Below are 25,527 nucleotides of genomic sequence, written 5' to 3'. Positions count from 1 at the left end.
GAAGAAAATGGCAACCCACTCAAGTATTCTTACCTGGAAAATCCCATGAACAGAGGAGCCTGACAGGCTACAGTCCATGGGGTTGCAAAGAGTTGGACACGACTTAGTGACTGAGTTCACATGCATACTACAGAGATACATGACACACAGTGGGGCAGCAAGGAGTTCTGCTGCACAGACACAATATATTCCAAGTGATGAAAGGTGAGAACCAACAAACAAGAATATGCTACCCAGCAAGACTCTCATTAAGATATGATGGAGAAATCAAATGCTTTCCTGACAAGCCAAAAATTAAGAGAATTCAGCACCACCAATCCAGCTTTGTTTGTTTAGCAACAGCAACAGTTGCTCAGTAGTGTCCAACTCTGCAAATCCCATGGACTGCAGCATGCCAGACTTCCCTATCCTTCACTGTGTCCCAGAGTTTACTCAAATTCGTGTCCACTGAATCAGTGATGCCATCCAACCATCTCATCCTCTGTCACCCCCTTCTCCTCCTTCCTTCAATCCTTCCCCTCATCAGGGTCTTTTTCAATGAGTCAGCTCTTTGCACCAGGTGGCCAAAGGATTCAAGCTTCAGCTTGAGCATTATTCCTTCCAAAGACTATTCAGGGTTGATTTCCTTTAGGATTGACTGGTTGGATCTCCTTGCTATCCAAGGGACTCTCAAGAGTCTTCTCCAGCACCACAGGTCAATAGAATCGGTTCTTCGGTGCTCAGCCTTCTTTATGGTCCAACTCTCACATCCATACATGACTACTGGAAAAACTATAGCTTTTACTAGATGCACCTTTGTCGGCAGAGTGATGTCTGTGTTCTTTAATACACTGTCTAGGTTTGTCACAGATTTTCTTCCAAGAAACAAACATCTTTTAACTTCATGGCTGAAGTCACCATCTGCAGTGATTTTGGAGCCCAAGAAAATAAAATATGTCACTGTTTCCATCGGTTTTCCATCTATTTGCCATGAAGTGATGGGTTTGGATGCCATGATCTTCATTTTTTGAATGTTGAGTTTTAAGCCAGCTTTTTCACTCTCCTCTTTCACTTTCATTAAGAGGCTGTTTAGTTCCTATTTGCTTTCTGCCATGGCATAAGGGTGGCATCATCAGCATATCTGAGGTTACTGATATTTCTCCCAGCAATCTTGATTCCAGCTTATGCTTCCTCCAGCCTGGCATTTCTCATGATGTACTCTGCATATAAGTTAAATAAACAGGGTGACAATATGCAGCCTTGACATACTTCTTCCAAGTTGAACCAGTCTATTATTCCATATCCAGTACTAATTATTGCTTCTTGTCCTGCATACAGGTTTCTCAGGAGGCAAGTAAGGTGATCTAGTATTCCCATCTCTTGAAGATACTTCCACAGTTTGTTGTGATCTACACAGTCAAAGGCTTTAGCATAGCCAATGAAACAAAAGTAGAAGCTTTTCTGGAATTCCCTTGATTTTTCTATGATACAACAGATGTTGACATTTGATCCCTGGTTCCTCTGCTTTTTCTAAATTCAGCTTGAACATCTGGAAGTTCATGGTTCATGCACTGTTGAAGCCTATCTTGAAGGATTTTGAGCATTACCTTGCTAGCATGTGAAATGAGTGCAATTGTGTGGTAGTTTGAACATTCTTTGGCATTGCCCTTCTTTGGGACTGGAATGAAAACTGACCTTTTCCAGCCCTGTGGCCACTGCTGAGTCTGCCAAATTTGCTGATATATTGAGTGCAGCACTTTAATAACATCATCTTTTAGGATTTGAAATAGCTCAGCTGGAATTCCATCACCTCCATTAGCTTTGTTTGTAGTAATGCTTCCTAAAATCCACTTGACCTCACACTCCAGGATGTCTGGCTCTAGGTGAGTGACCACACCATTGTGGTTGTCTGGGTCATTAAAACCTTTTTTGTGTATTTCTTCTCTGTATTCTTGCCTCCTCTTCTTAATCTCTTCTGCTTCTGTTATGTCCATACTGTTTCTGTCCTTTATTGTGCCGGTCATTCCATGAAAAGTTCCCTGGTATGTCTAATTTTCTAGAAGAGATCTCTAGTCTTTCCCATTCCATTGCTTTCCTTTGTATTGTTTACTTATGTGGAAGGCAAAGGAGAAAAGGAAATATATACTGATCTCAATGCAGAGTTCCAAAGAATAGCAAGGAAGCATAAGAAAGGTTTCTTTTATTTATTTTTTTAATTGAAAGATAATTACTTTACAGAATTTTGTTTTCTGTCAAACCTCAACATGAAGGAAAGGCTTCTTAAGTGAACAATGCAAAGAAATAGAGGAAAACAATAGAGTAGGAAAGACTAGAGATTTCTTCAAGAAAAGTAGAGAAACCAAGGGAAAATTTCATGCAAAGATGGGCACAATCCAGCTTTAAAAATATTAAAGGCACTTCTCTAGGCAGGAAACACAAGAGAAGAAAAGGATCTACAAAAATAAACCCAATACAATTAAGAAAATGGCAACAGAATTATACATATCAATAATTACTTTAAATGTAAATGGATTAAATGCACCAATGAAAAGGCATAAACTGGCTGGCCTGATGAAAACATGTGCATGTACGCACTTCCACTTACCACATCACTCTACTTAACCCCCCAAATTGTATGTAATTATTTTATATTGTTAGGGTAATCATGTTTTATTATGGCTTGCAATTATCTTTTATTTTTTTGTCCGGCTATTGATTGTGAAAACTGATACACATCTTTTATTTTTGTGATTATGTAACTATTATTCCCTTAATACTATTGTATCATGCTGCTGCTGCTAAGTCACTTCAGTTGTGTCCGACTTGTGCAACCCCATAGACGGCAGCCCACCAGGCTCCCCTGTCCCTGGGATTCTCCAGGCAAGAACACTGGAGTGGGTTGTCATTTCCTTCTCCAATGCATGAAAGCAAAAAGTGACAGAGAAGTCACTCAGTCGTGTCCAACTCTTAGTGATCCCATGGACTATAGCCTACCAGGTTCTTCCATCCCTGGGATTTTCCAGGCAAGGGTACTGGAGTGGGGTGCCATTGCCTTCTCCATAGTGTATCATGATTGGTCAACAAAAAAAATAACAAAATTCTATATCAGTGCAATGACCATTTAATAGAAAACCTGTAATCACTTTTTAAAATCCAGATGCAGATCAGAATTATCTTGGAAGTTTTTGAAAAATACAAATGCCCAGGTATTGCTTTTATTCCCAAAAGCTCTAGATGTGTTTCTAATGAACAGTCATATTTAATAGCAACTGGACAACATGATGACATTTTACTTTTCTCTACTTTGTTTCACCTTTTCTATTTCATATTCAGTGCTCCAATTTAGTTTAGTTTATGCTTTCCAATTTTTTCTGTCTCTTTTTTTTTAATGTTCTTTCTAAAGTCCTTATCAAGAGTAGTAGAAAAGCTTTTGTATATATATGCACATATATATTACACATAGTGTGTATTATATATATATATATATATATATATATATTTTTTTTTTTTTTTTTAGAAAACATAAATTTTTGCCTGACTAAAAATTATGACATTTTGATTCCATTTGTTTGACTTAGTATGAATAGAGTCCTAGATTTCTAATTTATATTCAATCAAAACTTTGATATAGTTCCATGTATTTTGGCAGAAGCACGCTGGCTGCGATGGATCGCGCAGAAACGTGGCCGAAAGGAGCTTCCCGTGCCCGAGGTCAGGGGCAGTGGCTGAGAGGAGCTACCACATGCCCAAGGTCATGGGAAGCGGCCGATAGGAGCAACTCCATGTCCAAGGAGCAGCGGCTGCACGGGTGCAGGAGGGCTTAGAGGAGCTACTCCACGTTCAAGGCCAGGAGGGGTGGCTGTGAGGAGATACCCCTCATCCAAGGTAAGGAGCAGCGGCTGCCCTTGCTGGAGCAGCCGTAAAGAGATACCCCATATCCAAGATAAGAGAAACCCAAATAAGACGGGGGGTGCTGCGAGAGGTCATCAGAGGACAGACACACTGAAACCATAATCACAGAAAACTAGCCAATCTGATCACATGGACCACAGCCTGTCTAACTCAATGAAACTAAACCGTGCCGTGGGGGGCCATCCAAGATGGATGGGTCATGGTGGAGACGTTTGACAGAATGCAGTCCACTGGAGAAGGGAATGGCAAACCACTTCAGTATTCTTGCCTTGAGAACCCCATGAACAGTATAAAAAGGCAAAATGATAGGATACTGAAAGAGGAACTCCCCAGGTCGGTAGGTGCCCAATATGCTATTGGAGATCACTGGAGAAATAACTCCAGAAAGAATGAAGGGATGGAGCCAAAGTAAAAACAATACTCAGTTGTGGAGGTAACTGGTGATAGAAGCAAGGTCTGATGCTGTAAAAAGCAATATTGCATAGGAACCTGGAATGTCAGGTCCATGAATCAAGGCAAATTGGAAGTAGTCAAATAGGAGATGGCAAGAGTGAATGTTGACCTTCTAGGAATCAGTGAACTAAAATGGACTGAAATGGGTGAATTTAACTCAGATGACCATTATATCTACTACTGTGGGCAGGAATCCCTTAGAAGAAATGGAGTAGCCATCATGGTCAACAGAAGAGTCCAAAATGCAGTACTTGGATGCAATCTCAAAAATGACAGAATGATCTCTGTTCATTTCCAAGGCAAACCATTCAATATCACAGTAATCCAAGCCTATGCCCCAACCAGTAATGCTGAAGAAGCTGAAGTTGAACAGTTCTATGAAGACCTAAAGACCTTTTAGAACTAACACCCAAAAAAGATGTCCTTTTCATTATAGGAGACTGGAATGCAAAAGTAGGAAGTCAAGAAACACCTGGAGTAACAGGCAAATTTGGCCTTGGAGTATGGAATGAAGTGGGCAAAGGCTAACAGAGTTTTGCCAAGAGAACGCACTAGTCATAGCAAACACCCTCTTCCAACAACACAAGAGAAGACTCTATTCATGGACATCACCAGATGGTCAACACCGAAATCAGATTGATTATATTCTTTGCAGCCAAAGATGGAGAAGCTCTATACAGTCAGCAAAAACAAGACTGGGAACTGACTGTGGCTCAGATCATGAACTCCTTATTGCCAAATTCAGACTTAAATTGAAGAAAGTAGGGAAAATCTAGGCCATTCAGGTATGACCTAAATCAAATTCCTTATGATTATACAGTGGAAGTGAGAAAGAGATTTAAGGGACTAGATCTGATAGACAGAGTGCCTGATGAACTATGGACGGAGATTTGTGACAGTGTACAGGAGATAGGGATCAAGGCCATCCCCATGGAAAAGAAATGCAAAAAAGACAAATGGCTGTCTGAGGAGGCCCTACAAATAGCTGTGGAAAGAAGAGAAGCGAAAAGCAAAGGAGAAAAGGAAAGATATAAGCATCTGAATGCAGAGTTCCAAAGAATAGCAAGGAGAGATAAGAAAGCCTTCCTCAGTGATCAATGCAAAGAAATCGAGGAAAACAACAGAATGAGAAAGACTAGAGATCTCTTCAAGAAAATTAGAGATACCAAGGGAACATTTCATGCAAAGATGGGCTCGATAAAGGACAGAAATAGTAGGGACCTAACAGAAGCAGAAGATATTAAGAAGAGGTGGCAAGAATACACAGGAGAACTGTACAAAAAAGAGCTTCATGACCAAGATAATCACGATGGTGTGATCACTCACCTAGAGCCAGACATCCTGGAATGTGAAGTCAAGTGGGCCTTAGAAAGCATCACTACGAACAAAGCTAGTGGAAGTGATAGAATTCCAGCCGAGCTCTTTCAAATCCTGGAAGATGATGCTGTGAAAGTGCTGCACTCAATATGTCAGCAAATTTGGAAGACTCAGCAGTGGCCACGGGACTGGAAAAAGTCAGTTTTCATTCCAATCCCAAAGAAAGGCAATGCCAAAGAATGCTCAAACTACCACACAATTGCACTCATCTCACACGCTAGTAAGGTAATGCTCAAAAGTCTCCAAGCTAGGCTTCAGCAATACGTGAACTGTGAACTTCCAGATGTTCAAGCTGGTTTTAGAAAAGGCAGAGGAACCAGAGATCAAATAGCCAACATCTGCTGGATCATCGAAAGAGCAAGAGAGTTCCAGAAAAACATCTATTTCTGCTTTATTGACTATGCCAAAGCCTTTGACTGTGTGGATCACAATAAACTGTGGAAAATTCTGAAAGAGATGGGAATACCAGACCACCTGACCTGCCTCTTGAGAAACCTATATGCAGGTCAGGGAGCAACAGTTAGAACTGAACATGGAACAACAGACTGGTTCCAAATATGAAAAGGAGTACGTCAAGGCTGTATATTGTCACCCTGCTTACTTAACTTATATGCGGAGTACATTATGAGAAACGCTGGGCTGGAAGAAGCACAAGCTGGAATCAAGATTGCTGGGAGAAATATCAATAACCTGAAGTATGCAGATGACACCATCCTTATGGCAGAAAGTGAAGAGGAACTAAAGAGCCTCTTGATGAAACTGAAAGAAGAGAGTGAAAAAGTTGGCTTAAAGCTCAACATTCAGAAAATGAAGATCATGGCATCTGATCCCATCACTTCATGGGAAATAGATGGGGAAACAGTGGAAACAGTGTCATACTTTACATTTTGGTGTTCCAAAATCACTGCAGATGGTGATTGCAGCCATGAAATTAAAAGATGCTTACTCCTTGGAAGGAAAGATATGACCAACCTAGATAGCATATTGAAAAGCAGAGATATAACTTCGCCAACAGTGGTCCGTCTAGTCAAGGACATGGTTTTTCCAGTAGTCATGTATGGATGTGAGAGTTGAACTGTGAAGAAAGCTGAGCACCAAAGAATTGATGCTTTTGAACTGTGGTGTTGGAAAAGACTCTTGAGAGTCCCTTGGACTGCAAGAAGATCCAATCAGTCCATTCTGAAGGACATCAGTCCTGGGTGTTCATTGGAAGGACTGATGCTGAAGCTGAAACTCCAATATTTTGGCCACCTCATGCAAGGAGTTGACTCATTGGAAAAGACCCTGATGCTGGGAGGGATTGGGGACAGGAGGAGAAGGGGATGACAGAGGATGAGATGGCTGGATGGCATCACCGACTTGATGGACATGAGTTTGGGAGGACTCCGGGAGTTGCTGATGGACAGGGAGGCCTGGCGTGCTGCGATTCATGGGGTCACAAAGAGTCAGACAAGACTGAGTGACTGAACTGAACTGAACTGAACTGATTTTGGCATCTGGTATTACTTCTAGAAGTCTGTGTGTGCTTAGTTGCTCAGTCATTGCCCTACTCTTTGCTACCCCCATGCATGCCAGGTTCCTCTGTCCATGGAGTTCTCCAGGCCAGAATACTGGGTTTGGTAGCCATTCTCTTCTCCAGGGTATTTTTCAGATCAAGGGATTTAACCCAGGTCTCCTGCATTACAGGCAGATTCTTTACTGTTTGAGTCACCAGAAAAGTTTATTATCTTAGTTGTTTTTTAAAAAGAAGTTTTTTGAATGAGGCTTGAAACTTCTAATACAATTCCAAGATATAAAGAAATACTATGTTATAAAAAATTAGGAATTTAACATGTGATATAGTATCATTAACTAAAGTTAAGATATTGTTCAAATTTCACAAAACTTTATGCTTGTGTCCCTTGTTTTCATACCTTATTCAAGACTCCACATTGTATTTAACTGCACTGAGCAGCTTCAGCTGCATGTAACAAATTCTGGTAAATTCTCTTTTCATTTTTATTCTATTACAAATATTTTCTAGTTTTCCTTGTTATGGCCTTTTGGATATATGCTGGAGAGGGTGTGGAGAAAAGGGAACCCTCTTACACTGTTGGTGGGAATGCAAACTAGTACAGCCACTCTGGAGAACAGTGTGGAGATTCCTTAAAAAACTGGAAATAGAACTGCCTTATGATCCAGCAATCCCACTGCTGGGCATACACACTGAGGAAACCAGAAGGGAAAGAGACACGTGTACCCCAATGTTCATCGCAGCACTGTTTATAATAGCCAGGACATGGAAGCAACCTAGATGCCCATCAGCAGATGAATGGATAAGAAAGCTGTGGTACATATACACAATGGAGTATTACTCAGCCATTAAAAAGAATACATTTGAATCAGTTCTAATGAGATGGATGAAACTGGAACCTATTATACAGAGTGAAGTAAGCCAGAAAGAAAAACACCAATACAGTATACTAATGCATATATATGGAATTTAGAAAGATGATAACAATAACCCTGTGTACGAGACAGCAAAAGAGACACTGATGTATAGATCAGTCTTATGGACTCTGTGGGAGAGGTAGAGGGTGGGGAGATTTGGGAGAATAGCACTGAAACATGTATAATATCATGTATGAAACGAGTCTCCAGTCTAGGTTCGATGCATGGTACTGGATGCTTGGGGCTGGTGCACTGGGAAGACCCAGAGGGAAGGTAGGGGAGGGAGGAGGGAGGAGGGTTCAGGATGGGGAACGCGGGTATACCTGTGGTGGATTCATTTCGATATTTGGCAAAACTAATACAATATTATAAAGTTTAAAAATAAAATAAAATTAAAAAAAATAAAAGTAGACATTTAATTTCTAAAGCCATGGAATTTTTAAAGTATCTTTGATATTAATTTCTCTTTTTGATATCAATTTCTCATTTTGATATCCATTTCTCATTTAAATGTTTTCTGCTCTTCAATCACCCTCTGTGTTTTTTTCAGTCTCTTAACTTTACTGAGGATTTCAGTGGCCAAGTCAAATATCTCTCTTGGTAAATGTCACAGTGCACTTATAAGTGTGTGGGTTATTTTAACATATCTTTTGATATTGATCTCTAACATAATTCCACAATGATAAGAGAACAGACTCTATGATTTCAATACTTTTATACCATGACTCTTTCGCACCTGATCTTACATCCTTGGATAAGTTCCAGTGTCTCCTAGTTTATAACCAATGGGAACTTGGGTAGAATTTGTATTCTGTTTTGTGAAAATTGTATAAATCTTAGTTATGTTGAACTGGTTCATAGTGCCTTTCAGGTCTACTGTATCCTTCTCCTTCTCTGTATATTCATTCCATTAATTTTTGAGAGTTTGATATTGAAACTCCAACTAAAATCTTAACTTATCTACATAAAATTTAATTATAATATATAGTGGTACTATATATAGCTTTCTTCTATATTTTCCAGGTCTCCTGTAAATGTGTTATCATATTTTCCAATTTAAAAAATAAGAAAGAAAGAGGAAAAAGAGTAGAGAAGATTCTCTGCCTTACCTTCTCCACATTGCCCAGGCCTTCAGTGTCCAGAAGGACCAAGATGTGGTTCTCCTTGGAGGGGTGGGGCACACACCACATCCAGATGCCTTTGGTTTCAGACCTCACTGTGGAGCCCAGACGGAAACCTGCACAGAAAGAAGAATGCAATGCACAATAAGAGCAGATAGTCCAGGCTGCCCATGGGTTACTTTGGGTAAAATTGTCGAAATGTGAGTGCGTGGCTGGGGGAAATGTGTTTTTGTTTCAGCGAGGACTGTCAGCTCCAATGTTTACACATGCTCAGGACCTTCCCAAGAAACATTTCTTGTCCCCTATTCACTTCATAACATTAATGGCTCATACTGTGTCACATTCCAGAATTAATGTGAACTCTATTAACCTTTCTATTTTTACCAGTTCCATATCCTCCACTTTCTGATAGAGTCCCAACAGTGAGAGGTACCAGAAAGAGAGCAGAAGTCAGGTGCCTGTTCCCTTGGCTCCCACCCTGGTGAGCCATGGTGTCCTAGTACCTCTGTTTCTCTGCCTTCGTCACATCTCCTTTCATTTAGCTCCATCCAGTTGTTCTGGTCTCTGTCACATTCTGGAATCCACTAACTGCCTATTTACCCTAGAGGAATTATAAAGGCTCCCTGGTCATTGTTTCTGCCACCCTCTGAGTGCTTCTACTTCCTTCAGAAAAATGGAGTGGTTCCTTTTTCTCTGCTTGGGCCCTTGTAATTGTCACTCCATTTACGGTTACCTGTTAAGTGGATCATCTGTGTCCTTCCAGGTTCTGAACTAATACATTAGCTTTTGTTAAATTGTTTTTTCCCTCCTTGTTTCCCCTGTATTTTCCTCATTTTTCTTCTCTTCAAAAAATGATGAAATCTTTGTTCATTGACTTGGGTGGGGATAAAATAGCAGGGGATTAGGAAAGACCTGTGAGAATTGTTTGCCCTTCTTTCTAAGGCTTAAACCAACAGAACATGATTATGTGAGGTAATGGGCTTCCCTGTTAGCTCAGACAGTAAAGAATCTGCCTGCAATGCAGGAGACCTGGGTTAGATCCCTGGGTTGGGAAGATCCCCTGGAGAAGGGAATGACAACCCACTCCAGTATCCCTGCTTGGAGAATTCCATGGACAGAGGAATCTGATGGGCTATACAGTCCGTGGATCACAGAGTCAGACAGGACTGAGCAACTAACACATATATGTGTAATAAAGCAAAATATGTCTTATCTATAGTCCAAGATTTTGACTGTCTGCCAGATGCCAATACTCCCTTCAACTGAGAATAGAAATGCATATGATGAAATGCCTAGGGGAGCATGGCTTAGGCCATTCAATTGCCATGTTCTGTGTATTCTGCTCTAGCGGGTATAAGACCTGAGATGATCTGCACTCTTCTACATCGTGATGGCATTTGACTGCTATCTGATTAATACAGACAAGTCTCAGCTCCCAGTTCCCCCAGGGAGAAAGGCAGGATATAACAGTAAGTTATATGAGGTAAAGGAGAGACAACGAATCATAAGAAGGTCAGGGGAGGAGCCAAGATGGCAGAGGAGTAGGACGGGGAGAACACTTTCTCCCCTACAAATTCATCAAAAGAGCATTTAAACGTCGAGTAAATTCCACAAAACAACTTCTGAATGCCGGCAGAGGACATCAGGCACCCAGAAAAACAACCCAAGTCTTTGAAAGGAGGTAGGAAAAAATATAAAAGACAAAAAAAGAGACAAAAGAGGGAGGGACAGAGTTCCGTCCCAGGAAGGGAGTCTTAAAAAGAGAGAAGTTTCCAAACACCAGGAAACCTTCTCACTGCCGAATCTGTGCCGAGCTTTGGAAGCACAGAGGGCAACATAAAAGGGAGAAAAAATAAATAAACAATTAAAACTTGCAGATTGCGAGCCATATGGTAACTCCCCCAGCGGAGAAGTAGCGCAGACGCCTGCACACACCATTAGCAAGCAGGGGCGGGGAAGGGAGGCACGGCGCGGGCTGCATCGCTTAGAGTAAGAACCTGGCCTGAATACCCTGAGCGCTATCTGAGCGAAATAATTTGGGCTAGCAAACCAGACTGTGGGATATCTACCACGCGAAAAGCCAGCCCTAACCTAAGACACCACCAGGCCCGCACACGGAACAAAGGACTGAACAGAGAAAGCCAGCTGCAGACCTTCCCCCTCCGGTGACAGGCAGCCAGAGCCAGAAGGGGGCAATCGCAGCCCCAGAGAGACATTATCTATAAAACTGTAAGCAGGCTTCTTTGCTAACTAAAACTTCTTGGGGGTCTGGACGGTCAACATCTGCCTGAGAAGGTGCGCCAGTTGTACACGCAGGTAACCGAGTGGCGGGGAGGCGATAAGCCACAGCAACTGTGCTCGCCAAACACCTCATCACCTGAGCTGCTCGGACCTGGGAAGAGCACAAAACGCAGGCCCAACCGAGTCTGTGCCTCTGAGGACTACCCGAGTGCCTGAACCTGAGCGGCTTGGACCTGGGAGGTACATGCAGCCCAGGGCTGGCCTCGGATTGATCCCGGCAGAACAACCTAGAGCCCGAGCAGTGTGGGCAGGGAGGCTACACGTGCCGTGAGCGGGGGCAGACCCAGTGTGGCTGAGGCACTGCGAGCGCACGCCAGTGTTATTTGTTTGCAGCATCCCTCCCTCCCTCCCCACAGCGCAACTGAACAAGTGAGCCTAAAAAAAAAAAAGTGTCCTCCACCGTCCCCTTTGTGTCAGGGCAGAAACCAGACACTGAGGAGACCAGCAAACAGAAGAAGCTATAGCAGAGGGAAACGCCTTGGAAGCTACAGGCAATAGATTAAAACCCAGTGGTTACTACGGACTACATAGGAAGGGGCCTATAGATCTTGAGAAATGTAAGTCGGACCAAGGAACTAGCCAAAAATGAACTGAACCCACAATACTCACAATAAAACCAGAGAAAGTCCTAGATATACTTTTACTATTTTTACGATTATTCTTTCTTTCTTTTTTTTTTAAATTTTTAAAAAAATTTTAAGTCCTCTATTGTTCCTCTAATTTTCACTTTTATAACCTATTACTTTGCAAAAAAAAAAAAAAGACCCTATTTTTTTCTTCTTCAGCAAACTTCATATATATATTTTTTATAATTTTTTGACCTTGTTTTTTATTTTTTTTTCTTCTTCTTTTCTTTAACATTGTATTTTTGAAATTCCAAACTCTACTCTAGATTTTTAATTTTAGCCTTTTGGTATATGTTATCAATTTTGTACCTATAGTTTTTTTTTTTTTTATAATTTCTGTGACTTTTTTTCCCGCCTCTGTTTCTTTCTCTTTTTGTTTTATATAACATTGTATATGTGAAATTCTAAACTCTACTCTAGATTTTTAATTTATGCTTTTTGGTATTTGATATCAATTTTGTACCTGTATTTTCTTTATAATTTTTGCGACATTGTTTGTTTTTGTTTGTTTGTTTGTCTTCTCTCTCTATTTTTCTTCTTCTTTTTTTTAACATTGTATTATTGAAATTCCAAACTCTACTCTAGATTTTTAACTTTTGCTTTTTGGTAGTAGTTATCAATTTTGTACCTATATTTTCTTTATAATTTTCACGACCTTGTCTGTTTTTGTTTGTTCGTTTTTTCTCTCTTTCTTTTCCTTCTTCTTTTCTTTAACATCGTATTTTTGAAATTCCAAACTCTACTCTAGATTTTTAATTTTTGCTTTTAGGTATTTGTTACCAATTTTGTACCTTTAAGAACCCAATCTTCAGTACCCATTTTTCACTAGGGAGCGAGATTACTGGCTTGACTGCTCTCTCTCCCTTTGGACTCTCGTTTTTCTCCACCAGGTCGCCTGTGTCTCCTCCCTAACCTCTCTCTACTCTACCCAACTCTGTGAATTTCTGTGTGTTCCAGACGGTGGAGAACACTTAGGGAACTGATTACTGGCTGGATCTGTCTCCCTCCTTTTCATTCCCCCCTTTTATCCTTCTGGCCACCTCTGTCTCCTTCCTCCTTCTTCTCTTCTCTGTATAACTCCGTGAACATCTATGAGCGGTCCAGTTGTGGAGTGCACATAAGGAAGTGATTACTGGCTAGCCCACTCTCTCCACTATTCATTCCACCTCATCTCATTTGGGTCACCTCTAACTCCCTCCTTCCTCTTCTCTTCTCCATGTAACGCTGTGAACCTCTCTGAGTGACCCTCATGGTAGAGAAACTTTTCATCTTTAACGTAGATGTTTTATCAATGGTGCTATATAGAAGGAGAAGTTTTGAAACTACTGTAAAAAGAAGACCAATAACTGGAAGCAGGAGGCCTAAGTCCAAAGCCCGACTCCAGGGAACTCCTGACTCCAAGGAACATTCATTGACAGGAGCTCATCAAATGCCTCCATACCGACACTGAAACCAAGCACCACACAAGGGCCAACAAGTTCCAGGGCAAGACATACCAAGCAAATTCTCCAGCAACAAAGGAACACAGCCCTGAGATTCAAGATACAGGCTGCCCAAAGTCACCCCAAAACCATAGACATCTCATAACTCATTACTGGACATTTCATTGCACTCCAGAGAGAAGAAATACAGCTCCACCCACCAGAACACCGACACAAGCTTCCCTAACCAGGAAACCTTGACAAGCCGCCTGTACAAACCCACACACAGCGAGGAAAGGCCACAATAAAGAGAACTCCACAAACTTCCAGAATACAGAAAAGACACCCCAAACTCAGCAATTTAAACAAGATGAAGAGACAGAGGAATACCCAGCAGGTAAAGGAACAGGATAAATGCCCACCAACCCAAACAAAAGAGGAAGAGATAGGGAATCTACCTGATAAAGAATTCCGAATAATGATAGTGAAATTGAGCCAAAATCTTGAAATTAAAATGGAATCACAGAAAAATAGCCTGGAGACAAGGATTGAGAAGATGCAAGAAAGGTTTAACAAGGACCTAGAAGAAATAAAAAAGAGTCAATATATAATGAATAATGCAATAAATGAAATTAAAACCACTCTGGAGGCAACAAATAGTAGAATAACAGAGGCAGAAGATAGGATTAGTGAATTAGAAGATAGAATGGTAGAAATAAATGAATCAGTGAGGATAAAAGAAAAACAAATTAAAAGAAATGAGGACAATCTCAGAGATTTCCAGGACAATATTAAATGCTACAACATTCGAATCATAGGGATTCCAGAAGAAGAAGACAAAAAGAAAGACCATGAGAAAATACTTGAGGAGATAATAGTGGAAAACTTCCCTAAAATGGGGAAGGAAATAATCACCCAAGTCCAAGAAACCCAGAGAGTCCCAAACAGGATAAACCCAAGGTGAAACACCCCAAGAGACATATTAATCAAATTAACAAAGATCAAACACAAAGAACAAATATTAAAAGCAGCAAGGGAAAAACAACAAATAACACAAATAAGGGAATTCCCATAAGGATAACAGCTGATCTTTCAATAGAAACTCTTCAAGCCAGGAGGGAATGGCAAGACATACTTAAAATGATGAAAGAAAATAACCTACAGCCCAGATTATTGTACCCAGCAAGGATCTCATTCAAATATGAAGGAGAAATCAAAAGCTTTACAGACAAGCAAAAGCTGAGAGAATTCTGCACCACCAAACCAGCTCTCCAACAAATACTAAAGGATATTCTCTAGACAGGAAACACAAAAACGGTGTATAAATTCGATCCCAAAACAATAAAGTAAATGGCAACAGGATCATACTTATCAGTAATTACCTTAAATGTAAATGGGTTGAATGCCCCAACCAAAAGACAAAGACTGGCTGAATGGATACAAAAACAAGACCCCTACATATGTTGTCTACAAGAGACCCACCTCAAAACAGGGGACACATACAGACTGAAAGTGAAGGGCTGGAAAAAGATTTTCCATGCAAATAGGGACCAAAAGAAAGTAGGAGTAGCAATACTCATATAAGATAAAATAGACTTTAAAACAAAGGCTGTGAAAAGAGACAAAGAAGGTCATTACATAATGATCAAAGGATCAATCCAAGAAGAAGATATAACAATTATAAATATATATGTACCCAACATAGGAGCACCGAAATATGTAAGACAAATGCTAACAAGTATGAAAGGAGAAATTAACAATAACACAGTAATAGTGGGAGACCTTTATACCCCACTCACACCTATGGATAGATCAACTAAACAGAAAATTAACAAGGAAACACAAACTTTAAATGATACAATAGACCAGTTAGACCGAATTGATATCTATAGGACATTTCATCCCAAAACAATGAATTTCACCTTTTTCTCAAGCGCACATGGAACCTTCTCCAGGATAGATCACATCCCGGGCCATAAAGCTAGCCTTGGTAAATTCAAAAAAATAGAAATCATTCCAAACATCTTTTCTGACCACAATGCAGTAAGATTAGATCTCAATTACAGGAGAAAAAGTATTAAAAATTCCAACATATGGAGGCTGAACAACACACTGCTGAATAACCAACAAACCACAGAAGAAGTCAAAAAGAAATAAAAATTTGCATAGAAACGAATGAAAATGAAAACACAACGACCCAAAACCTGTGGGACACGGTAAAAGCAGTCCTAAGGGGAAAGTTCATAGCAATACAGGCACACCTCAAGAAACAAGAAAAAAGTCAAATAAATAACCTAACTCTACACCTAAAGCAACTAGAAAAGGAAGAAATGAAGAACCCCAGGGTTAGTAGAAGGAAAGAAATCTTAAAAATTAGAGCAGAAATAAATGCAAAAGAAACAAAAGAGACCATAGCAAAAATCAACAAAACCAAAAGCTGGTTCTTTGAAAGGATAAATAAAATTGACAAACCATTAGCCAGACTCATCAAGAAACAAAGGGAGAAAAATCAAGTCAATAAAATTAGAAATGAAAATGGAGAGATCAAACAGACAACACAGAAATACAAAGGATCATAAGAGACTACTATCAACAATTATATGCCAATAAAATGGACTACGTGGAAGAAATGGACAAATTCTTAGAAAAGTACAACTTTCCAAAACTGGACCAGGAAGAAATAGAAAATCTTAACAGACCCATCACAAGCATGGAAATTGAAACCATAATCAAAAATCTTCCAGCAAACAAAAGCCCAGGTCCAGATGGCTTCACAGCTGAATTCTACCAAAAATTTAGAGTAGAGCTAACATCTATCCTACTCAAACTCTTCCAGAAAATTGCAGAGGAAGGTAAACTTCCAAACTCATTCTATGAGGCCACCATCACCCTAATACCAAAACCTGACAAAAATCCCACAAAAAAGAAAACTACAGGCCAATATCACTGATGAACATAGATGCAAAATTCCTTAACAAAATTCTAGCAATCAGAATCCAACAACACATTAAAAAGATCATACACCATGACCAAGTGGCTTTATCCCAGGGATGCAAGGATTCTTCAATATCCGCAAATCAATCAATGTAATACACCACATTAACAAATTGAAAAATAAAAACCATATGATTATCTCAATAGATGCAGAGAAAGCCTTTGACAAAATTCAACAACCATTTATGGTAAAAACTCTCCGGAAAGCAGTAATAGGAGGAACATACCTCAACATAATAAAAGCTATATATGACAAACCCACGGCAAACATTATCCTCAATGGTGAAAAATTGAAAGCATTTCCTCTAAAGTCAGGAACAAGACAAGGGTGCCCACTTTCACCATTACTATTCAACATAGTTTTGGAAGTTTTAGCCACAGCAATCAGAGCAGAAAAAGGAATAAAAGGAATCTAAATTGGAAAAGAAGAAGTAAAACTCTCACTGGTTGCAGATGACATGATCCTCTACATAGAAAACCCTAAGGACTCCACCAGAAAATTACTAGAACTAATCAATGACTATAGTAAACTTGCAGTATATAAAATCAACACACAGAAATCCCTTGCATTCCTATACACTAATAATGAGAAAACAGAAAGAGAAATTAAGGAAACAATTCCATTCACCAATGCAATGGAAAGAATAAAATACTTAGGAATATATCTACCTAAAGAAACTAAAGACCTATATATAGAAAACTATAAAACACTGGTGAAAGAAATCAAAGAGGACACTAATAGATGGAGAAATATACCATGTTCATGGATTGGAAGAATCAATATAGTGAAAATGAGTATACTACCCAAAGCAATTTATAGATTCAATGCAATCCCTATCAAGCTACCAACAGTATTCTTCACAGAGCTAGAACAAATAATTTCAAAATTTCTATGGAAATACAAAAAACCTCGAATAGCCAAAGCTATCTTGAGAAAGAAGAATGGAACTGGAGGCATCAACCTACATGACTTCAGGCTCTACTACAAAGCCACAGTTATCAAGACAGTATGGTACTGGCACAAAGACAGAAATATAGATCAATGGAACAAAATAGAAAGCCCAGAGATAAATGCACACACATATGGACACCTCATCTTTGACAAAGGAGGCAAGAATATACAATGGATTAAAGACAATCTCTTTAACAAGTGGTGCTGGGAAATCTGGTCAACCACTTGTAAAAGAATGAAACTAGAACTCTTTCTAACACCATACACAAAAATAAACTCAAAATGGATTAAAAATCTAAATGTAAGACCAGAAACTATAAAACTCCTAGAGGAGAACATAGGCAAAACACTCCCTGACATACATCACAGCAGGATCCTCTATGACCCACCTCCCAGAATATTGGAAATAATAACAAAAATAAACAAATGGGACCTAATTAACCTTAAAAGCTTCTGCATATCAAAGGAAACTATTAGCAAGGTGAAAAGACAGCCTTCAGAATGGGAGAAAATAATAGCAAATGAAGCAACTGACAAACAACTAATCTCAAAAATATACAAGCAACTCCTACAGCTCAACTCCAGAAAAATAAATGACCCAATCAAAAAATGGGCCAAAGAACTAAATAGAGATTTCTCCAAAGAAGACATACAGATGACTAACAAACACATGAAAAGATGCTCAACATCACTCATTATCAGAGAAATGCAAATCAAAACCACTATGAGGTACCATTTCACACCAGTCAGAATGGCTGCGATCCAAAAGTCTACAAGCAATAAATGCTGGAGAGGGTGTGGAGAAAAGGGAACCCTCTTACACTGTTGGTGGGAATGCAAACTAGTACAGCCACTATGGAGAACAGTGTGGAGACTCCTTAAAAAACTGGAAATAGAACTGCCTTATGATCCAGCAATCCCACTGCTGGGCATACACACTGAGGAAACCAGAAGGGAAAGAGACACGTGTACCCCAATGTTCATCACAGCACTGTTTATAATAGCCAGGACATGGAAGCAACCTAGATGTCCATCAGCAGATGAATGGATAAGAAAGCTGTGGTACATATACACAATGGAGTATTACTCAGCCATTAAAAAGAATACATTTGAATCAGTTCTAATGAGGTGGATGAAACTGGAGCCTATTATACAGAGTGAAGTAAGCCAGAAAGAAAAACACCAATACAGTATACTAACGCATATATATGGAATTTAGAAAGATGGTAACAATAACCTTGTGTATGATACAGCAAAAGAGACACTGATGTATAGAACAGTCTTATGGACTCTGTGGGAGAGGGAGAGGGTGGTAAGATTTGGGAGAATGGCATTGAAACATGTAAAATATCATGTATGAAACGAGTTGCCAGTCCAGGTTCAATGCACGATACTGGATGCTTGGGGCTAGTGCAGTGTGATGACCCTGAGGGATGCTATGGTGAGGGAGGAGGGAGGAGGGTTCAGAATGGAGAATACATGTATACCTGTGGTGGATTCATTTTGATATTTGGCAAAACTAATACAATTTTGTAAAGTTTAAAAATAAAATAAAATTGTAGTTGAAAAAAAGAAAAGAATCATAAGAAGGTGACAGTAGTGAGCTGCTTCTGCTAGTGAACTTTGACTGGGCACCAATTTTGCTTGTTTGTTTTTGTTCTTCCTGTCATTTAATTGGGATAGTAGTGACATAATTCAAGTTCTTTAAAACATAACCAGGTGAAGGATTTCCTTAGTAATGGAAATCACCTCCTTATTACCTGATGTTATCTTGAATAAAATAAAAAGGAATATTGTTGAAACACCTTGACTGTTGAAACATCTTGACTGATATCATTTCTTAGAGTTCTCAAATTTTAATCACCAAAAAAATGACCTATTAAGTATTTTAGCCTGGCAAAATAAAAGTGCTCTCCCCTGCCTAGTTGTCAATAATTTCTTAAAAGAAAGACAAATATAAAATTTTTAATTTGAGGCCAATGGGTGAAAGAAAGAGGAAGGCAGGAAGAAGTCTATCTACTGGTACTACTTACCTGTAATGAGGCAAATAATGTGCAAGTGTACAGACACCAGGTCAGCCAAAGCTAAAAAAAATTCTTACCCAATTTTTATGATGATGTGGAGAATTCCACTTACTGCTAATATGCACATAAATTGCACATAAAACTTGAAACACTGTTTGATATTATCTTGAAAACCTGAAAACATATGGACTCCATGACCCAGAAATGGCACTTCTGAGTATATCAAACAAGGGTAGCTAGTGTACACGTGCACCAGGATATAGATACAAGAATATTCACAACAGTGAACCCATAAAAGTTGGAGCTACAAATAATACCAGTGTTCATCATCAATGAGTGAATAACTAAAAGTTCCTATCCTCCGTCAATAGCATACTCTACAGTGGTGAATATACATGAATTATAGATGTGTATGACAAACTAGATGACCCTCATAAACTTCTTGTTGAGCTAAAGAAGCAAGACCCCCATGATTGTCACAATGTAACTCCCTTTGTATTAAGTTTGAGCAATCCTTAACAAATGCAGAAACATAATTTAAAGCCATTTTTAAAAAGGAAGAATGAAACAATGCACCATGGAAATCAAAACATGGGTGAGACGTTTTGATTTTGTTGTGAAGGTATGAGAAGGCATGATTTGGGCTTTTGGGTGTTGAAGTATTTCTTGATGTGTGTACTGATTACACAGATGATCACTTTAGGTTTATCACCTTTGTTGTGTGTGTATATATATATTTATGCACTGTTCTATATGTATTATAGTTCAGATAATAGAAAAGACTAAGTAGAGAAATGGGTATAATTTACCAAAGCTTGGAAATAAGGAAATTAAATGAAGCAAAAAATGATGGATGGTAGCCTCATTGAGATATGAGAGTTTTAGGAATTCATCTGTGTGTATTTCTTTACATCTCTTCTAAAAAACAGAGCATGTTGAATAACATTTGTGTGCTATTTGAAATAACCCTGTGGTTTAGGGCAAAAGTGATGAAGGAGAAAGGAAGGGAGTCATTTTTGAAGATGAACCCTTGAGAAGATGGCAGTGAATGGGATTGGGACAAATAAGATGGACATTTTGATGGGTCTGTGAACTCTCCATTACTGGATACAAGAGGGAACATTGTGGAGAGACAGGTTTGGAGTTACAAATTCAGTGGTGGGAATTAAGAAGTTGTTTAAAATATCATGTAGGAAACGAGTTGCCAGTCCAGGTTCGATGCATGATGCTAGATGCTTGGGGCTGGTGCACTGGGACGGCCCAGAGGGATGGTATGGGGAGGGAGGAGGGAGGAGGGTTCGGGATGGGGAACACATGTATACCTGTGGTGGATTCATTTTGATATTTGGCAAAACTAATACAATTATGTAAAGTTTAAAAATAAAATAAAATTAGAAAAAAAAAATAAGAAGTTGTTTTTAGTGGGGAGGAGTTAGGCTCTTCCTTAACAGGGCACTAGAGGAGGATGATCAGCAGCCTGTGTTATCACTGTTTCCCAGCAAATGGTCCTGAACAATACTCACCGTGGTTCTGTTCTGCCAGGCGGTTCATCAGGTAGGACTTTCCTGTCCGATACAGCCCTACAATGGCCACCACCACCAGAGGCTGAGATATCTCGTCAAGAATCTTCAGTGCTTTAGGGTTTACTGATAGTTGATTTTTCCGGTTTTCCACCAAACAGATGGGGTCCATTTTGGTAGCTCGAGATGTCATGGGACTCTGTAACCCAGAGGAACAACTCAGTAGACTATAAGATCTGGAAGTCACCTCTCACAGCGAGCATCAGCCTTCTGCTTGTGGAACTTATATATCAATTCTCCACGCTTTGCATGTTTCTAAAAGGTAAGTATTTAGCCAACCTGTGTCAAGGCCTGTACAGGTAAATTATGGAAATTATCTTATTGATCTTTAAATGAACTCTAAAACAACCTTGCCCGCATGAGCCCTACAGTGAACAGAATGAGAAAACAAAGTATTGATGATGGAACCTTGAAAACACTAACATTTTGGGGGTGAGTAGAGGCAGATGGGACATGAAGGAGATGAGGAGTGATCAGAGATGATTTTTGGAGTGTCAGAATGATTTGGTCACTCATTAATTGTACAAATATTCACTGAGAACCTACCATGTGCTGAACACTGCTCTAGGGGCTCAGTATCAAACTGAAGAAAATGGATAGAAATCTCTGCCTTATGGTACTCTATTCTAGTGGAGGAAACAGATAATATAGAAAGTAAAACCAAAATACATATATGTAAGGCTTGTACATGCTCAGCCATATCCAACTCTTTACCATCCCATGGACTGTAGCTTGCTAGGGTTCTCTGTCCTTGGGATTTTCCAGGCAAGAATACTGGAGTGGACTGCCACTTACTACTCCAGGAGAGCTTCCCAACCCAGGGAGCAAACCCATGTCTCCTGCATTGGTAGGCAGATTCTTTAACACTGAGCCACCTGGGAAGCCCTATATGTACATGAGAGGGTAGTAAAGTATCAGAAGGAAATGAGCAAGCAATGGCCTATGGAACACTGAGGGTTGAATTTATGGAGAGGCTATCCAGGGAAGACCTTGACAATTAAGGCAAGATGAAGGTGATCAGTGTCCTCATCCTTTGATGAGAACAGACAGATGCAGGGAAGCAGTGGGAGCAGAAACAGGCTGGAAGAGGAGGGACTGTGAGAGAAAGAAGTTGAGATAATGAATGCAGCTTTCTCTCAAAAAAAAAAAACAAAACAAAAACAAAAACAAAAAAAAACAACAGAATTTAAGGTACCTATACAATGTTGTGCATGTAAGAATTAATTTATTAACAGAAATTATAGGATATTTCTAAAGCAGATAGAGAAGAAATGTAAGCAACCAGGGTGTTGTCAGATCTGCCTAGATATGTCAGAGTCTCACATCTGGGCTAGCTTCTACTTTAAATAATTTCATTACAATGGTAGGGTGTTTCATGATCTCAAGAGACAGACTGCAGTAGCAGTCAGAGAGCTTGGATTGTCCCTTTATTTTCTCAAAGACTATGCTAAGCAACGTCCACATGTTGCCATACTTTATGAACTGTGTGATGACTGGGAAGATTAATTTCTCTGTGCCTCAAGTTTCTCTTCTGTAAAGTGGTGACATGAAAAGTAAAGATCAATCTGTCATTAAGGTCGTTGTTGTTCAGTTGCTAAGTTGTGTCCAACTACAGCATGCTAGGCTTCTTTGTCCTTCACTATCACCCGGAGTTTGGTCAAAATCATGTCCACTGAGTCAGTGATACTATCTAACCATTTCATCCTCTATCATTCCTTCGCCTCCTGCCCTAAATCTTTCCCAGCATCAGGGTCTTTTCTAGGTGGCATTTTGCATGAGGTGGCCAAAGTATTGGAGCTTCAGCTTCAGCATCAGTCCTTCCAATGAATATTCAGGGTTAATTTCCTTTAGATTGACTGATTTGATCTCCTTGCAGTACAAGGGACTCTCAAGAGTCTTCTCCAGCACCACAATTTGAAAGCATAAATTTTTTGGCACTCAGTCTTTATGGTCCAACTCTCACATCCATACATGACTAGTGGAAAAACCATGGCTTTGACTATACACACCTTTGTTGGCAAAGTGACGTCTCTGCTTTTTAATATGTTGTCTAGGTTGTCATAGCTTTCCTTCCAAGGAGCAAGTGTTTTTTTTAATTTCACGACTGCAGTCACTATCTGCAATCATTTTAGAGCCCATGAAAATAAAATCTGTCACTGCTTCGACTGGATGCCATGGTCTTAGTTTTCTGAATGTTGAGTTTTAAGTCAGCTTTTTCACTCTCCTCTTTCACCCTCATGAAGAGACTCTTTAGTTCCTCTTCAATTTCTGCGATTAGAGTGGTATCATCTGCATATCTGAGGCTGTTGATATTTCTCCTGGAAATCTTGATTCCAGCTTGTGATTCATCCAAACCAGCTTTTTGCATGATGTACTCTGCATATACATTATGAATAAATAAGCAGGGTGTCAATATAAAGCCTTGTCATCATCCTTTCCCAATTTTGAACCAGTTCATTGTTCCATGTCTGGTTCTAACTGTTGTTTCTTGACTTGCATACAGGTTTCTCAGGAGGCATTTAAGGTGGTCTGATATTCATGTCTCTTGAAGAATTTTCCATGGTTTTTTATGATGCACAGTCAAAGGCTTATCATAGTCAATGAAGCAGAAGTAGGTTTTTTGGAATTCCCATGCTTTTTCTATGATCCAACAGATGTTAGCAATTTGATCCTTGGTTCCTCTCCCTTTTCTAAATCCAGTTTGTACATCTGGAAGTTCTCATTTCGTGTATGGCTGAAGCCAAGCTTGAAGGATTTTGAGCCTTACCTTGCTAGCATGTGCAATGAGAGTGACTGGACAGTAGTTTGAACATTCTTTGGCATTGCCCTTCTTTTGGGTTGGAATGAAAACTTACCTTTTCCAGTCCTGGGGCCACTACTGGATTTCCAAATTTGCTGATATATTGAGTGCAGCACTTTAATTGCACCATCCTTTAGGATTTTAAATAGCTCAGCTGGAATTCCATCTCCTCCATTAGCTTTGTTCATAGTAATGCTTTCTAAGGCCCACTTGACTTCACACTCCAGGATATCTGACTCTAGGTGAGTGATCACTCCATCGTGGTTATCTAGGACATTACTTTTTTGTGTGTGTAGGTCTTCTGTGTATTCTTTCCACCTCTTCTTAACCTCTTCTGCTTCTGTTATGTTCTTACTGCTTATATCCTTAATTGTGCCCATCTTTGCATGAAATGGTTCTCTTGATATCTCCAATTTTCTTGAAGAAGTCTCTAGTCTTTACCATACTATTGTTTTCCTCTATTTCTTTGCATTGTTCACTTAAGAAGGCCTTTTTATTTCTCCTTGTTATTCTCTGAAACTCTGCATTCAGTTGGGTTTATCTTTTCCTTTCTCCCTTGCCTTTCACGTCTTTTCTTTTCTCAGCTAATTGTAAGGCCTCCTCAGACAACCACTTTGCTTTCTTGCATTTCTTTTTTTATTTTTTTGGGGGTGGATTGTTTTCATCATTGCCTCCTGTACAATGTTATGAATCTCTGCCCATAGTTCTTCAGGTATTCTATCAGATCTAATCCTTTGAATCTATTTATCACCTCCAGTGTATAATCAAGGACTTCCCTCATAGTGCAGTCAGTAAAGAATCTGCCTGCAATGCAGGAGATCTGATTCAATTTCTGGGTTGGAAAGATCCCCTGGAGAAGGAATCGGCAACCCACTCTAGTATTCTTGCCTGGAAAATAATCCCATGCACAGAGGAAACTGGCAGGCTACAGTCCATAGGTTCACAAACCAAACCAGTGTATAATGATAAGGGATTTTATCTAGGTCATAGCTAATGGATTAGCAGTTTTTGCTACTTTCTTCAATTTAAGCCTTATTTTTTTCAATAAATAGCTCATGATCTGAGCCACAGTCAGCTCTAGGTCTTATTTTTGCTGACTGTATAGAGCTCCTCCAATATGGGCTGCAAAGAATATAATCAGTCTGATTTTGGTATTGACTATCTCATTAAAGGACAGAAATGGTATGGAACTAACAGAAGCAGAAGATATTAAGAAGTGGCAAGAATACACAGAAGAATTGTACAAAAAAGATCTTCATGACACAGATAATCACGATGGTCTGATCACTCACCTAGAGCCAGACATCCTGGAATGTGAAGTCAAGTGGGCCTTAGAAAGCATCACTATGAACAAAGCTAGCAGAGGTGATGGAATTCCACTGGAGCTATTTCAAATCCTGAAAGATGATGCTATGTAAGTGTTGCACTCAATATGGCAGCAAATTTGGAAGACTCAACAGTGGTCACAGGACTGGAAAAGGTCAGTTTTCATTCCAATCCCAAAGAAAGGCAATGCCAAAGAATGCTCAAACTACTGCACAACTGCACTCATCTCAC

The 25,527-nt window shown here is 39.6% G+C and overlaps 1 protein-coding gene across 5 annotated transcripts in view; it reads right to left on the bottom strand.

The window, feature by feature from the left end:
* Nucleotides 1-25,527, bottom strand: part of LOC113889641 (guanylate-binding protein 4-like) — a 66,312-nt gene that overhangs the window by 14,592 nt on the left and 26,193 nt on the right. For 4 of the 5 annotated variants that reach the window (XM_027536617.1, XM_027536616.1, XM_027536615.1 and 1 more), the window contains 2 exons: nt 21,114-21,309; nt 9,261-9,388 (listed from right to left, as the gene is read on the bottom strand). In XM_027536617.1, the coding sequence (XP_027392418.1) occupies nt 9,261-9,388; nt 21,114-21,303 (318 nt within the window). In that variant the 5' untranslated portion in view covers nt 21,304-21,309. The remainder of the gene's footprint in view (nt 1-9,260; nt 9,389-21,113; nt 21,310-25,527) is intronic. The other variant, XM_027536619.1, reaches the window with a different exon arrangement.

Source organism: Bos indicus x Bos taurus, chromosome 3 (genome assembly GCF_003369695.1).
Source record: "Bos indicus x Bos taurus breed Angus x Brahman F1 hybrid chromosome 3, Bos_hybrid_MaternalHap_v2.0, whole genome shotgun sequence".
Lineage (NCBI taxonomy): Eukaryota > Metazoa > Chordata > Mammalia > Artiodactyla > Bovidae > Bos > Bos indicus x Bos taurus.
This window is presented reverse-complemented; position numbering and strand designations above follow the sequence as displayed.